The sequence below is a fragment of the Dermacentor albipictus genome, chromosome 1 (assembly GCF_038994185.2).
Source record: "Dermacentor albipictus isolate Rhodes 1998 colony chromosome 1, USDA_Dalb.pri_finalv2, whole genome shotgun sequence".
NCBI classification, from domain to species: domain Eukaryota; kingdom Metazoa; phylum Arthropoda; class Arachnida; order Ixodida; family Ixodidae; genus Dermacentor; species Dermacentor albipictus.
Genome location: NC_091821.1, coordinates 310,838,543 through 310,853,463, shown reverse-complemented (window position 1 = coordinate 310,853,463; position 14,921 = coordinate 310,838,543). Strand labels below are relative to the sequence as shown.

Below are 14,921 nucleotides of genomic sequence, written 5' to 3'. Positions count from 1 at the left end.
CATATAATTGCTTTGGTTGACAGCGGTGCTTCTGTGTCTATAATAAATGCCAAGCTGGTAGATGCAAGTCACCTGCATAGCGGAAGAGTACTACGGGTGCAAGGTTACGATGGAAAAGTGACAATGCATGATCAATAGGCCTCAGTAAACATAGAGTTCCAAGGTCATGAAGTAGAGAGTGAAGTACTGGTGATAGAGGGTGTGACGTATGACTTTCTGCTATCCATACCAGATATAAAGAAATTAAAATTCAAAGTATACTGGGATGATGTGATTTTAGTGGAAGAACTATCAAGAGAAGAGAAACAGCAGGGTAGAAAAGATAATCTACGAGTTGTTAAATGTGCGGAGGATATTGCACTGACCTACCCTGAACTGGTATACATGGGAAGCTATCCACAAGCGATGAAGTCACGAAGTCACACAAGGTGCCTTTCAATCTAACTCAAAAGACCGTCATCCGAAAATCACCTTAAGACATGTCAAGAGAGCGCAAGATATAGTTGAAGAAAGAATTGCAGGAGGTGCTAGACGCCGATATAATCTGACCTTCGGTATCACCCTTTGCCTATTCCATAACAATTGCGCCGAAGGAAGATGGAACTTTCAGATCGTGCACAGATTACAGGGCTTTCAATCGCCAGACAGAACTTGTACCATTTCCCATGCCGAAGATAGACACGATTATAGATAAGACAGGTGGTTGCCGAAATGTTTAACGTATTGACTTGTGCAAAGGTTTCTGGCAGATCCTGCTAACCGAAGAAACAAAAATGTACACTGCTTTTATCACGCTCTTCGATCTGTACGAGTATAACTGGCTTCCTTTCGGCTGGAAAAACTCGCCAGCATGGTTCCAGAAGATTATGAACGGAGTCCTGAAGCCTTCCCTATGTGTCTTATGTACCGTGTACATAGACAATGTTATTGTCTTCTCCAAAACAGAAGCTGAACATCAGGAACACCTATCTCAGGTATTCAATGCCTTGAGCTTGGCACACCTCAAGGTTAATTTTCAGAAAATTGCATTCTTTCAAAGAAATGTTGTGTTTCCTGGAAAAGTCTTTGATGGAACTACCAAAAACGTGAAACAAGAGTCCGTCGAGAGGAAACCATATGACGTCCACTCATTGCATGTGTTTTTGGTATTAGCGGGACATTTCAGACCTTTCATAAAAGACTGCTATAAAAACAAGGTGCCTCATGTGCCTAACACAGAAAGAAGTTCCATTTGCGTGAGATGAGGAATGTGAGAGAGTCTACCGTGATCTGGTGCACAGAATCTCTGCTGACCCTATTCTACGCATACCAGATTTTACTTTACCCTTTGAACTGAGTACCGATGCCTCACACTGTGGAACAGGTGCAGTCTTGTGCCAGAAATGTCCAGAAGCATCCGGCCGAGAAAAGTGACACGCAGTAGGTTACTACAGCTACACCCTAAAGCCATCTGAAGTCAACTACACCACTAGTGAAAAGGAAGCTCTTGCAGTGCTTAAAGCAATTCAATACTTCCGTACGTACTTGGAAGGTGCGAAGTTTACTTTGTTCATCGATTACCAGGCCCTCACTCATCTCTTGAATATGACCCAACCTAAGGGACGTATCGGCAGAAGGGTGAACTACTTGGTGCAGTTCGATTTCACCATCTCCCACAGACCTGGAGCCCTTTTGACTGATGCAGATGCATTGTCTAGACTGATGATACAGGCCAACAAAGAACAATCTGAAGAAATCAATGAAGTAAAATTGTGGGAAGACACTGAACAATTGATTTTTATGGAAGGTCGCTATCAAGTCCCACCAACGCAGGTTTCCAGGGTGCTTTATTTGTACCAGAATTTGGAGGACACGACGAATTTTGGCGCACATACAAGCTACTCAAGAGATTTACGTGGCCTCACATGAAAGAAGACGTCAATCAATACGTTTGTTCATGCCACATTTGTCAAGTCAACAAAGTGAAATATAAGCAATCTATGGACGCCATGATAATACCTTTCCACTCGAACGTGCCTTTTGAAGTTATACACCTGGATTTTGCCGATCTAAATAAGAAACGAGGAGTCCGAAAAGCGCAAGCTTTTCTTCTGGCCATAGATGCACCATCCTGGTGCATTCGCACCAGGATGGTTGTGGCATGGGCAGGAAAAGAAGATGCGAATAGTGTGATCGCCCTCCTCGAACGGGATATGTTTAGGACAACCAGGACGATTGTATTTGACAACGGTCTAGCATACAAGAGTGAAAAAATAGCAAGATGGGCTCGAGACCACAATATATTAATCAAATTCCATGCGCCATACCATCCCGTAGTGAATGGGCTTGCAGAGCGTGCTATACGAAATGTGAAACAATACATCAGGATGTACGATAGTTTCTCTGGTGGATGGAAATGCTCTTTAGAAGCAGCTGTAAGACATCACAATCGCTCTTACACCAGTGGCTTCAGATCCAGCCCACAGTTTGCTTCTTCAGGAGAAACCTCTGTTCTTCAGGCGGACCGTGAGCTGGCGCTATTAGAAAACCTCAAGATCATCGAGGAGAGGAAACAAAAATCACAGCAGAAGTACCATAAACGAATGAAAAATAATTTTGACAAGAGACATTGCTCAGATATCCCAGACATTTAAGTCACCAACCTCGTTCTATTTAGGAAAGGAGTAAGAGAATCCAGTGCCAAATTTTATGGACCTTACTCTGTGACAAAGACAGCCACTAAGAAAGGAATATTGAAAACTGTGTGGTACATTGGTGAACGTGGCTCAGTTGAATGGGCTTCAATTGGAAACGTTTTCAAGTATTACCCCAGAAGGGGTTAGAAAAAGAAACCTGGAAGGGTGAAGCGGTACGAGCCTTCAAATAGAAGATGAAAAAGCGCAGTAACCAGGGTACAGGAGAAGAGGAGCATGAAGTTAGAATAAAGGTAGACAAGATGGAGCCAATTCCACAGCAATGCTTTACGTCTATTGTGTCCTTTAACTAGGAACGCTACAATACATTAAAAATAAAATAAATTACAGCACAAACGAAGGGCACTTGTTTATTTAGCAGAATTAGCACGTACTTTAACCAGCCAGATCCGGTCATGCACAGTTTAGTCGGAATCACTGGTCGAGAGGTCCGACTGGGAATCATCGCCCTCCCAAAGTGCATCATCTTCGGTTCTGTCGAGCGTGTTTCAGAGCATCCAGTCTCTTTATTCTGCCAGTAGGAGTGAGCCCATGCTCTCCGCTGGCCATTCATTTCATGTACATCTTGTGCACGTACTTCTTGAAGAGTTTATTAACAGAGACATCCAGGGGCTGCAGAACAGATGTTAGTCCGCCTGGGATAATATCCAGGTTTATCCTCATGTCTCACAACTTCTTTATGCTGTGCACGAGATGGCCTTTGAAACTGTCGACTACCAACAACAATGGCAGTCAGAGTAAGGCCCCTGGTCGCTTACCCCAGACATTGTCGAGCCAGTCGTTCATCAGTTCTTCATTCATCCAGCCTTTTTCTTGTCTACGGATGTGAATACGGCCTTCAACCTTCAGTTTGGGCAATGTCTTCCGCTTGAAGATCACGAACAGTGGTAGTTTTTGGCCATCAGCTGTCACGGCAAGCATAACCATGCAGCGTTGCTTTTCCCAGCCAGTTGTCCTTATAGCATAAAGTTTCTAAATAAATAACCTAGAGGGAAATGTGGCGCTAGTGTCTACGGGGGCTCTCATGAGCATTGCCTCAACCTACATGGGAATGATGAGAAGTACAGGCTTCGGATTGACTTCTATCTTTAGACTAGTGGCATTTGCTTGCGGCGCAGTCAACGAAGCTATACTCAAACATTATCGTGTAAATTCTAATTTTGTTTCTGCAGTACATTATATAATGTACAACACGTTATATAAACTTTGTATGACTTTGAGATGGAAGCATGGTTTATTATGGTTTATCACCAGGGCACACCAGGTATGCATTCTTGTGCGATGTTGTTCCCGATTTAACGCAAGAGAATAATTATTTATTTTTGCAACAGCAATAACAACCGTGCATGTACTTATATAAACATACTCATCAAGGATTTATGGAAATAAAAATGTTGTATTGTGAGAAAGTGTTGCGCCCTTGAGAGGAATGCTACAAGTGTCATCTGCTACGACGCCTGCTTGCTGCAAACGCGAGACTTTTCTCGCAGGCGACAGGCACTTGCGAACTCTCTCACTTTTTCGAAAGGCTGCATCGGCTGTCACGATTGCTCAACGTCTTCAAGTACTTTTAAGCACATTTGCTGCAGTGCTAGCTAGAACGCTATTGGCCTCCTACAAGTATGCTTCATCATATTTCATACTGACGTACTGCTTCCGAAGCGTTATGGCGTGGCTTTGCACTTACACATTTCGTGACACTAGACTACAGCCAGGAGGCAGCAACCTTTCCTACCACAAGTAAGTTTGTGTTCTCAAAGTCCTAAAACATGCATTTCAATGAGCACATAAACGAGCAATGCATAATAAAGCCCTCAATAAAATTTGATTGTCAAGCCCCTAGAAGTACAACTGTGTATGTCTTGTATCAGTAGTGCCTTCTTTTTCCTATTCTGAAGTTTCATAAAGCACATAGCGCTACAGTGCCAACCTAACACACTTAACATACCTGGTCCAAATGGTCAAAACATATTCTTTCAATGTTTATGATACCGTCGCTTTCTCGCCAGGGCTTCGACACCACACCGCGACACAAACATCGTCCCAGCCGCTGGCCCAGCGCGCTATCGCCACTTCAAGCAACAAAAGAAAGGCAGAGTGCATTGCGTTGCACTGTCCCACTGCAGGTTATAGCAATTGCGCTTGGAGAAAAACCAAAACTGCCAAAAAATACTTGTAGACTAGTTTGCCAGTCAACAGAATGTCATTTCGAAGCCTGTACTTCCCATCATTCCTTGTAAAGCTGGCTAAATATTAGGGGTGTGCAAATTATGCGAGGATGCAAATTATGTGGGTAAATACAGTGTACTGTCACTTTCATGTGTATCCATGGACTTCGTCAGGCATCAACTTCAGGAGGATGAGTAATGAAGCAGACTTGTTTTGCTGTTTTGACTGTTGTGTTTTCCATCAAAGCACATGTTGCCATGAAATTTAAGAAAATGTTCCATTCTGAATTCATTTGCAGTGCAATGTTCTGATGTGTTGAGTTTTACAAATAATCAGCCACTTGTTTGAGCAGATTGGCCAGCCAAACTATCTCCTGAAGGTATGTGCATTTGTAGCAGTCCCAGTATCTCACAAGGGGGAGGGGGGGGGGGTAGCCTGGTGCGCACAGCACATAAGTTTTTATTGTCACATGTTCAGTAAGTGAACAGTAAACAAATACCCTATTTACTCGAATCTAACGCACACTTCTTTTCCGATGAAACGGGCCCAAAAATTGCGTGCGCGTTAGAATCGAGTACGACCCTAAATCTGCGTTACCATATCACCATCGGCATTTCAAGATGGCCACCTCGTACATGCTTCGAGCCTAGCTGTCGTAGCTTTTCCTATGTACCGCAGTACATGTTCTTAGGCAATGCTTCCTTTGGCTTATGTTAGTGCACCGTCCATCTTCCCGTTTTCTGCATTTGCTCTATCAGCATAGAAGTGCCAACTGCAAAGACATGCCGAGTTTATCAAGATGTCGCAATTGAAAGAAAAGCGATAATGTGTGCAGAGACGAAAGGAAATCGGGCTGCATCGCGGGCGTTCGGAGTTCTCAAAACTTGCGTATGGGACTGGCGCAAACAGGAGAGGCGTTCTACACTGGCGACTGCCACATGCGGCGCGGCTGCGCGGCCCCTATCTTGAAAGCAATCTGCGACGGAGACAAGAGTCTACGCATCTAGGTGCACCATGCTGTGTTCTCGTCGTTTAGTTCGTGTTGAAGAGAAAGGCCGCCTAAAGGTCGATTCCCTCGCTCCTGCTACCCCACTTCCTCGCTCCAGCATTTTCATAAAAGAGTTTTTCCGGTCATTGAGTGAGACGTATTGATGTTTGCTTCTGTGCATGTGACACCATGCTTGTTAATTTAGCTAGTAAGCGAATGTTTAAAAGTTTATATGGCCAATAAAAATACTATCCTTACTTTTTCGTATAGCTGTCTACTAATTTAATATCATAATTGGTGCTTCGCCTTTCGGTTGAAACTGCGGCTTTTTTTATTTATGGCAACTTTAGTGCATTGGGATTAAATCTTTGTATTTTCCAAATGAGAGAAAGTAATATTTCTGTATGAAAGAATGAGGTGCGCGGTACTGTAAAGGACTTTTCTTTTTTTTGGGACACACACGTTGCAATCGATAGCGTTGTTCCTTTTCCTTCATTTTGGTTGTGGAAAACGGGTGCACATTACAATCGAGAACTCATTAGAATCGAGTAAATACCGAACCTAATTTGTAACCTAATTTGTAAAGGCAGTTCTGCCAGAGCTGAACCTGTGTCCTTTTGATTCTGCGACAGATGTTCAGCCAGTTGCACCATAAAGACATCAGCACCTGCATGCACTGAGAGGATCAATGCCTTGTGACAGCATCACACAGCAATGGCGTACAGGTCTGAATGATTGAGGGACATGTAATGGTAGTGGTGAAATAGAACATGCATTAAAGTACATGAGTATGTCACCTTGAACAGTTCAGTTTGGGGTTATGGCACTAAATGCAGGAATTTTCTGACACATTGGAGTTATTTTTACTTTTGAGAAAAGCAATCATGTTGTTACAATGCTTGCTTGTAGCTGAGAGGATGATTTCAAGACAACAGATGTTCTGCTGGGGTGCAGGTAGCCACCCAGAGGGTGGGTCTCCTTTTCCCACACCGGGGGGCTCCACAGGAAGCATGTCACTGTCATCACCCATTCCTGGTACGTGGCCTGGCAGCCCTTCTGTACCGCGGCCATCCCCACGCCTGGCACCATCACCACATGCGCCCCCGTCAGTTGGTGGTGCTCCCATGCATAGCCCCCAGACAGGTGCACCTCTTGACCACAAGCCACCTTTGCCACCTCAAGGTGAGCCAAATATTGACTGCTTGACTTGACCATTAGACCTAAGATATGGTCTTTGTTATGTGTACATTTAGGAAGTGGATGCACATTACAGTTTCATGTGCAGCAATTTCCCTCTGCACCAACTATTAGATGGTACAACATGAACTAATACAGAAGGGAGCATTTTATGTGTGTTTAAATGTTGCTTCCTTCAGACATATAAATTTGAACAGCCCTTTCTGCTGCCTGCAACATAGCTCCTATAACGAAGAATCTGTCTACTAACACTTACCTGATTTCGGTGCAAAAATGAGAAATGTTATTGGCATTGACTGGTGTTTCCTTCCATATGGGATGCGAAAAGAACATCAAAGAAGTGCATCGAGTGAGGCTAGATTCGTTTGTTCTTCTTACTGAGCAGCAATACTAGCCCACTCTTACCAAGAGGAGAGGTATGGAAACGTGGAAAAATATGTGCAAATAAAGTACTGCTACTAGTAGCAGTATCACACAGAGATCCCTGAAACCGCTCCTTGTGGCATCACAGATGGTGGCACTGACTTGCCGAAGCCAGCTTCTCATTTTTGAATGTTGTTTCATATGAAGCACTAAAACATTATTCAACCTAAAAACCTCTGTGGCACGATTTTCTCTGGAGAGCAGCCAAATCTGCAAAAAGATTGCTGCATCATTATGCAGCACTGTCTTGACCATGCCATTGTTGCTGTAGTTTGGCCAAGTTCCAGTTAACAATTTTATCCACTGATATGTTATCTTTTCTTTCTTTTTTGACTAAATGCTGAGAAGGTTTCAAAAGACCATTATACCTGTCTAGCATTGTATGTGTAGTGTTTCATATTCTTTTACTGTCCCTTTAATTAAAGGAGTACTTACATGAAAATTTTGTGTTCCATTTTTTTTTTTGCACTTTTAGGTAGCTGCGACTCCATAATTACGGTACAAAGCGTCAGTGTCTCAAGAGCACCACAAATATTTAATTACAGCACTTTTTAAACTACCCATTCAAAACATGTGTCAGGCACTGTTTGACTTTGGAGATGAAAAAAAAAAAAGAGAACACATCACCAAAAACAAAGGGCGCTGTTAGGTGGTTTCACAAACAACTTGGAGCCCGCCATTCAATCCAGTGTTGTGATTGAAGGGCGTACAATGACCGCATTGCCAAAAGCTGTCAAATCGGCCCTTCCACTTGTGTACTTTTCTTTGAATGTGCGCATCATGGTATCTGGTACCACAGACTGCTGCAACAGGTTTTGATGATGTGATGAGTATCTTTTTTTTTGTTTCATGTCTGAAACCACATTACTCTAGATGCATGCTTTGAAATAGTCTCATTAAGAGGTAACGTAAATAATTATTTGTTGTGCTCTTGGGGAATTAAGGCACCATAGCATAATTACTGTTTCAATGACTATTCAATAAAGCAATAAAAACCAGACAAAATCTCTCTGTCTGTACTCCTTTGATGAATTAACAAGTATCAGCAGTGCCAGTAATAAAAGGCAGATGTGCCAGGGTTGATGACACTGGTACCTCATTACATTGCTAGCAGCTGCTAAACCATGCCAGCTGTTTTTGTAAAAACTTTTTGTTGTTGTTGGTTTCAAGCAAGTATATCTCCTTCAGGTGCCATTTAATTTTGTTTGTTGGAACTTTATTTTAAACAAAAATTCTTGCATCTTATGCTTATGGAAAAGCTTTAGCTCGGGGTGAACTCCAATCTCCCTGTTCAGGTAATAGTCAAATCTCAATATAACCAAACACGCGGGACCGCCGAAAATTGTTTGTTATTCTGAAAGGTCAGTATAGTGAAAGCCCCAAAATTATAACCAGTCCATCCATCAACCCATCAGTTCATAAGTTGGCACCGTTTTAGCTATTCATGAGGATGTTGCTGTTGGCTCTCGACCCGCACTGTTGCTATTTTTCATAGATTTTGCTACAACGCACCACCAAAGCACCGTATAGTAAGAGTAACGTGTGAAATGCAGACGCTGACGCTAAGAAAACTGACAAAAAGGAAGCTCCATGTCACTTCCAAATCGCAATGTTTCTTGTTTGTTTGATTTCACATTCCTTGCCTTGGACACCTGAGGACACCTCAGCTGTCTCACTCGAGGTGGACACCCTAACTATTCCAAAGTGCAAGCACGTGTTAATGACACTGTCCGGAAAGTGCAAAGTGGGACTGTATGGCATCCCTGCGAGTATGAAGCGTGAAAGACAGAAGAGATGCGCCTCCGTTGTTAGGCGGCACTTGCCTGGGTGGAGCATGTGCTCGCAAAGCTCGATGCCTTGTCGCCTCGGGAATAGATGAAAAAAAATAAAAAATCTGTCCTGTGCATTTTTTTATTGAGCACCGTCTCAGGTTGTCCGAACGCCTACGCTACGGTGTTCGCTTTCTGTGCCTTGTCGTCACAGGTTAGTCTGCCCCCTGGTGTAGTCTGCTGTTTTGGCTGCTGTGAAATATACATGGAAATCTAAGAATCTCTATATTTCGGAATATTAGTTCTAAGTACTGAGGCATTGTTAACCTGGACATGAAAACTGAATAACAATCATTATGCTGAAAAGTTCAGTATTCTGAGGCTCATAGTACCGAAATATTTTTACATTGGAAACCATAAGTCAGCTGGGTATTTCTGAAAAGTTCATTATTCTGAAAAGTTCGTTAATGTGGTGTTCGCGGTAACGAGATTTCACTGTAGCTGTAAAATGGAGAAATGCTTCTGTAAGACAACTGCTGGACCAAATTGAATAAAATTTGTTGCATTTGAGAGAGAAAGTTTATTCTAGTAGCACTAAGAAGCAGAATGCTGATTTAGGGGCTGTAGTTCTTTACGAAAATTCCCAAAAACTATTGGTTTAAAATAATAATTGAAAAATGAAGCTTACAAATTTATAGCTCTGCATCAAAAACAGGTATCACAGTTCTGTAACTGCATGTGTTAAATCATATAAAGTGGACTAGTTCTATTTATGAATTTGCAGCTTACATGAAATTGTTACAGTGCTTACAAATGTTCTGAAAATGTTCTGTTTACTAATTGGTGTGGTCTACTTCAAGTTTATATGTACCGTATTTACTTGCATAACGAATGCACTCTCATGATAAACGCACTCCCCACTTTTAAAAAAAGTTATAGATTTTTATCTGCCAAAACCACTTTCTGATTATGAGGCACGCCGTAGTGGGGGACTCCGGAAATTTCCATCACCTGGGGTTCTTTAACGAGCACCTAAATCTAAGTACACAGGTGTTCTCGCATTTCGCCTCCATCGAAATGCGGCCACCGTGGCCGGATACGGTCCTGCGACCTTGTGTTCAGCAGCCCAACACCATAGCCACTAAGCAACCACAGCGGGTCCCCACTTTTCCAATGAAAAAGTGAGTTTCTTCTTTTCCTTGCATAATGATCGCACCCTGAACTTGCTGCGGCGAAGTAGGCGACACGCAATATGGTTTGCCGTCCAATGAGGCGTGCGACCTACCGAGATGCCCGGCAGCCGGACCGAGGCATTCTGACGTGCAATAACACTGGATGAGGCACCTAGCGTCTGACAAAAGTAGGAGACACGATTCAGCGTCTGCTCCGGCGTGTTGGACGCCTTATCGTACAACGGATCATAAAGGTGGCTGTGGGAAGAAAATCATTCTAAATTTTAACAAGCACATTGAACGCACCCCCCAATTTCGTGCAAATTCTTCAAGAAAAATTCATTCATTATGTGAATAAATATGGTAATACATCAATGTTGTCCACTTGAGAGGTCTTAATAAGTGCAGTTTACAGAATATTGATACCATTACTTATTATACTCAGTTTCAGTGTTGAAACTTGGCACTCAAATCATTTTTCAGTTTTGCAATTCAATATTTGTAAAAAGTTACTGCTTAAATAATACTCTGCTTCTTACAGTCAATAGATTTTAACTTTTTTCTTTTAAATGCAACAAAACTCATCAAAATCGATGCATTGGCTGCTGAGAAAAACTGCTTCTCTGTTCTCATATAGGATTTATATAGGAGATGCCAAGCTAAAGGTTCGTCTTTAAAAATATCCAGTGCCTTAGCAGTGTAAGAATTTCTACTTCAGTGAGTTTTGTTGCTCATACAAATATGAACTTTATCCCTGAAATCACAAAATACTTATGGTGCTGGAACAAAATAAACTATTTTGAGTTGGTTGTACTTGGAAAATACTAAGTTACTTAAGTAATCCTAGTGCAGAACATTAACACTAGCGTAAACAGTGGAAGACAACCTTGCTGCAATATGATGGCATGCTGTCACTAGCAGCACACATCCTCATGTAGTCTTTCAACGCTTCACTGTACAATTCACACATACTAATCAAATTTGGGGCTCAGATTTAATCAGATCTGGCTTATGATGCATGCAGTCTGTGTTACCTTTTGCTTCTGATTTTGATGTTGGGATGTACGGTCGTGCACAATAGGGAATAGAGAGATAGTAAATGCATGATCGCTGTTCACTTGTTCTCGACACACACTGCAATAGCTTAGTTGCTCTGGCGTTGCGCAGCTGCGCTTGAGGCCGCAGATTCAATTCTATCTGCAGCATTCAATGGGGTTTACATTTAGCTGGCCAAACTTGAGTGCTTGAAGCACATTTGCCTGGTTCATTCAGAGTTCTGCTCTTGGAGGTGCTTCTACCTTCAGCCTGTAAGCGCGATTGAGGTTCGACAGGAATTTGATCACATAGCTACTCCGATTTCTCAGCGAACAGCCACCACACTTGGGCTCGACATTGTTGCAAACTGAATGTGAGCGCAGTAGGAATTGGTTGAATGAAGGTATCGTTAGAAATAGGTGCATGTTAAAGAACTCCAGGTGATCAAAATCAATCTGGCGTTCCTTGTTACGGCATGCCTTGTAAACAGGATGTGGTTTTGGCATGTTAATCCCCAGAACATAAATTTTATTTTGCTTGTTCTTGACAGGTTTGGGAATGCCTGGAGGTGCAGCCCGAGTGCTTCCGCAGCGCTCATGGGCTGCTGCCATACCAACCCTGCTTTCACACAAGGCGCTCGACTTGGCCTGCCAGAGTGGGGCCGGCCATGGTGGAATGGGAGCTGGGGCACTCATGGGAGGTGGCGCCCTGGCCCCGCATTGTTCACCGCTTGAACGCTTCCTTGGCTGTGTTTTCATGCGCAAGAGCCTCCATCGTGTGGTTCAGGGAGATGATAATGTAAGAATTGCTCAGAGACACGATAATGTGAGCATTGTTACCATAATAGCACTGGTGTTAATATTTGCGTGGCTCGGTCAGTTTTTCACAAATGTGTTGGTAAATCTCTGGTGCGAATTGCCAGCTTTGATTGCGTATTCATATCTTGTTCAAAGCATGGTAAAATTGTGCTTAACACTTTCCTGTCCGTGCCTATGGCCATCGATAGCCCGTTACAATGGTTTCAACTTCATATTTAGTTGTGCTTGGGGCACTTTCGGACAGGTAGTATCATCTAGCGCATGAAAGAGCAACTTTTTTTCTAGTTTAGCTTTTGTGTTTTTTTTTTTACCACTGTAGGTGGATTTTTCAAGTGCCTTTTAGTCAGGCTTGACAAGCGCTCATAGCTTTTGACATGGCGTCAACGTCGTGCACAGATGCAGTTCAAAAAGGGCGTAGTTCTATGGATTCCAATGAGTCAGCGTCACAATTTTTTGAGCAGCACAGACTCGGAAGATGATTTTGATTTTGACTTCAGCACGGACAGCAGAAGTACATCAAATAGCCCTAGAATGTCAACAGATATCCACCAGCAGGTTTCATTTTCTACTCCGAACCGTTTCGTTGCTGCCGCACTCGGACCTAAAGATATCCGGTGTGTTCTAAAGGTCACAGTTCTTATCTGCAGGGTGTCAGTGTCATCTGAGCAGGACCACTTGCCAGTGGCGGCGCAAAGAGTGTAGCATTGTGTAAGAAGGTGGCCGGGAGTGAACCTCAGCATTGCACAATTATTGTGCTCCGCAGTGCCGTGCAGCACTTCATAAGAGCTGCTGCACAAGCACGATAGCCACTAGGGCTAACATTTTCCTTTGTATATAAAGAACTTCTTCAGGCGGAAAGCTTATATTTGCAGGAATGTTGTATATAGCCTTTTTTGTTTAAAATGCATATTTAGAAATTTTATTATGTTATTATAGTGCAAAGCAGCATGAATGTTTTTATGGAGTTTTCTCGTTTCTGTAAAAATTTTTAAAATGAAATAGTTTCTTCAGAGAATTGTTAATAAATGTTCGCTTGAAAATAATGCCATTAGGAAGCACATTGCTTCTTCCACAGATTGATACCGCACATTCTAAACCAAGCATTTGCTGTTGCAGTAGAAAAATTGTCTACTAGACTACTCAAAAACTGCCTATTTTGCCGCGGGCAGGAAAGTGTTAAAGAAACTTGAAGTCGGGTTAAATCTGTTTAATTGTAAAAAGCAGCCTCCCTCAACTCACTCATTAAAACATGTTGGGTCTAACATTTGCATGTTTTTTACACAAAATTTTATATAGCTCTGAACTGTCTTATATAGGCAGCTGTCAGCAGCTGCATCTAAGTGAATACTTTAATTGCATGATATTTGTGCACAGTTCATTGCTACTCATATGTAAGGCGAAGTTTGGGACAAGGGCCGGAATAACATAAAGCCATTCCATTCTGTTTTTATTACAAATTATCCGATTGGTCAAAATGTCTCGGACACCCCGCCCATACGGGCACAGCTCATGACAGCTTGACCAATCAGAGAAGGCTAATGGTAGATTTGAAGTGAGAACAGAGTGGAATAGTTTTACATTATCTCAGCCAAGGACAGAGTCATAGTTTTGGCATTGGCGACAATTGGCCCATTTAGTGAGGAGGTGAAAGGAACACTGTTGCTTCGGTGAAGTGAGAGCTAAGTGAGTGCACGGGACACTGTTGCAGATGACAATGCTGGCTCCAGCAGAGCCTGGTGTGATCCAGTTCCGGGCAGAGACACTGCAGTGCCGTGTGAGCTTGAACCCTGCCACACTCCAGTCGCTTCACCTCAAGCTTTCCCAGTCGGGGCCCACTGACCAGTGGGCACCTGAAGAGCTCCAGCTGCTGGAGCGATACTTTGACACCAAGGTAGGCCTGTCTAGAACACTTTCTGAGTGTGGTATATAAACCTGCTCCTAGTATCTGGCAGCACTGTCATCAACATGTGAGGCAAATTGGCGGCACTTACAGTAGAGCATTTGCAGTGTCATTTGATGGATCACCTGCTTCCATCAAGTGCCCAAAGTTCTTGCAATATTTGTTTGCATACCTACAGTGCAGTCCACTTACAACAATACCACATATAATGATATACAGTCGCCGACCATTTTCTGGACCTTGCTGGGACCGAAATATAGTAAAAAAAAAAATTTGTTCAGCCAGAAAAATAAAATTTATTAGACTTAGGACAGCCCAAAAAATATCTCTAATAATGCGCTGCCTCATACTACGCTTGTAGGCGATCAGACTTGCTTGGATTTGTGCTAGAGTGACGTAGTCTCTGTTTACAGTCGTCAATAGCGTCACTGTGTTGGCGGTCTCTGTCTGAGGAGGTTGCCATGGAAATTGAAGAAACGAGCCATGTTTCTTCACCACTTGGCTGTAAACCTGAAATTCCTGTCAAAGCAAGTGCAGATTTCTTACTATTTCAGCGCACCTAATATCTGTCACGCTGTTTAGAGGTACAAATTAACATTTAATTTTTCACTGCCTGCTTTCTACATCTATTTTTAGTGCTTGTAGCAAATTTGGTTTAAGAGCCAAAAAGGTATGTCCGTTGTGGTTAAAAAAATGTTTTTTAATGACACTTTAGATATAGCAATGATTGGTTATAATGATTAGATTTTTCATTTTT

At 42.6% G+C, this 14,921-nt stretch overlaps 1 protein-coding gene across 2 annotated transcripts in view; it reads left to right on the top strand.

Moving 5' to 3' along the window:
* MED14 (mediator complex subunit 14) overlaps positions 1 to 14,921 on the top strand; it is a 131,349-nt gene that overhangs the window by 103,764 nt on the left and 12,664 nt on the right. For both annotated transcript variants that reach the window (XM_065438637.2, XM_065438636.2), the window contains 3 exons: positions 6,805 to 7,032; positions 11,997 to 12,244; positions 13,973 to 14,155. In XM_065438637.2, coding sequence (XP_065294709.2) covers positions 6,805 to 7,032; positions 11,997 to 12,244; positions 13,973 to 14,155 — 659 coding nt within the window. The remainder of the gene's footprint in view (positions 1 to 6,804; positions 7,033 to 11,996; positions 12,245 to 13,972; positions 14,156 to 14,921) is intronic.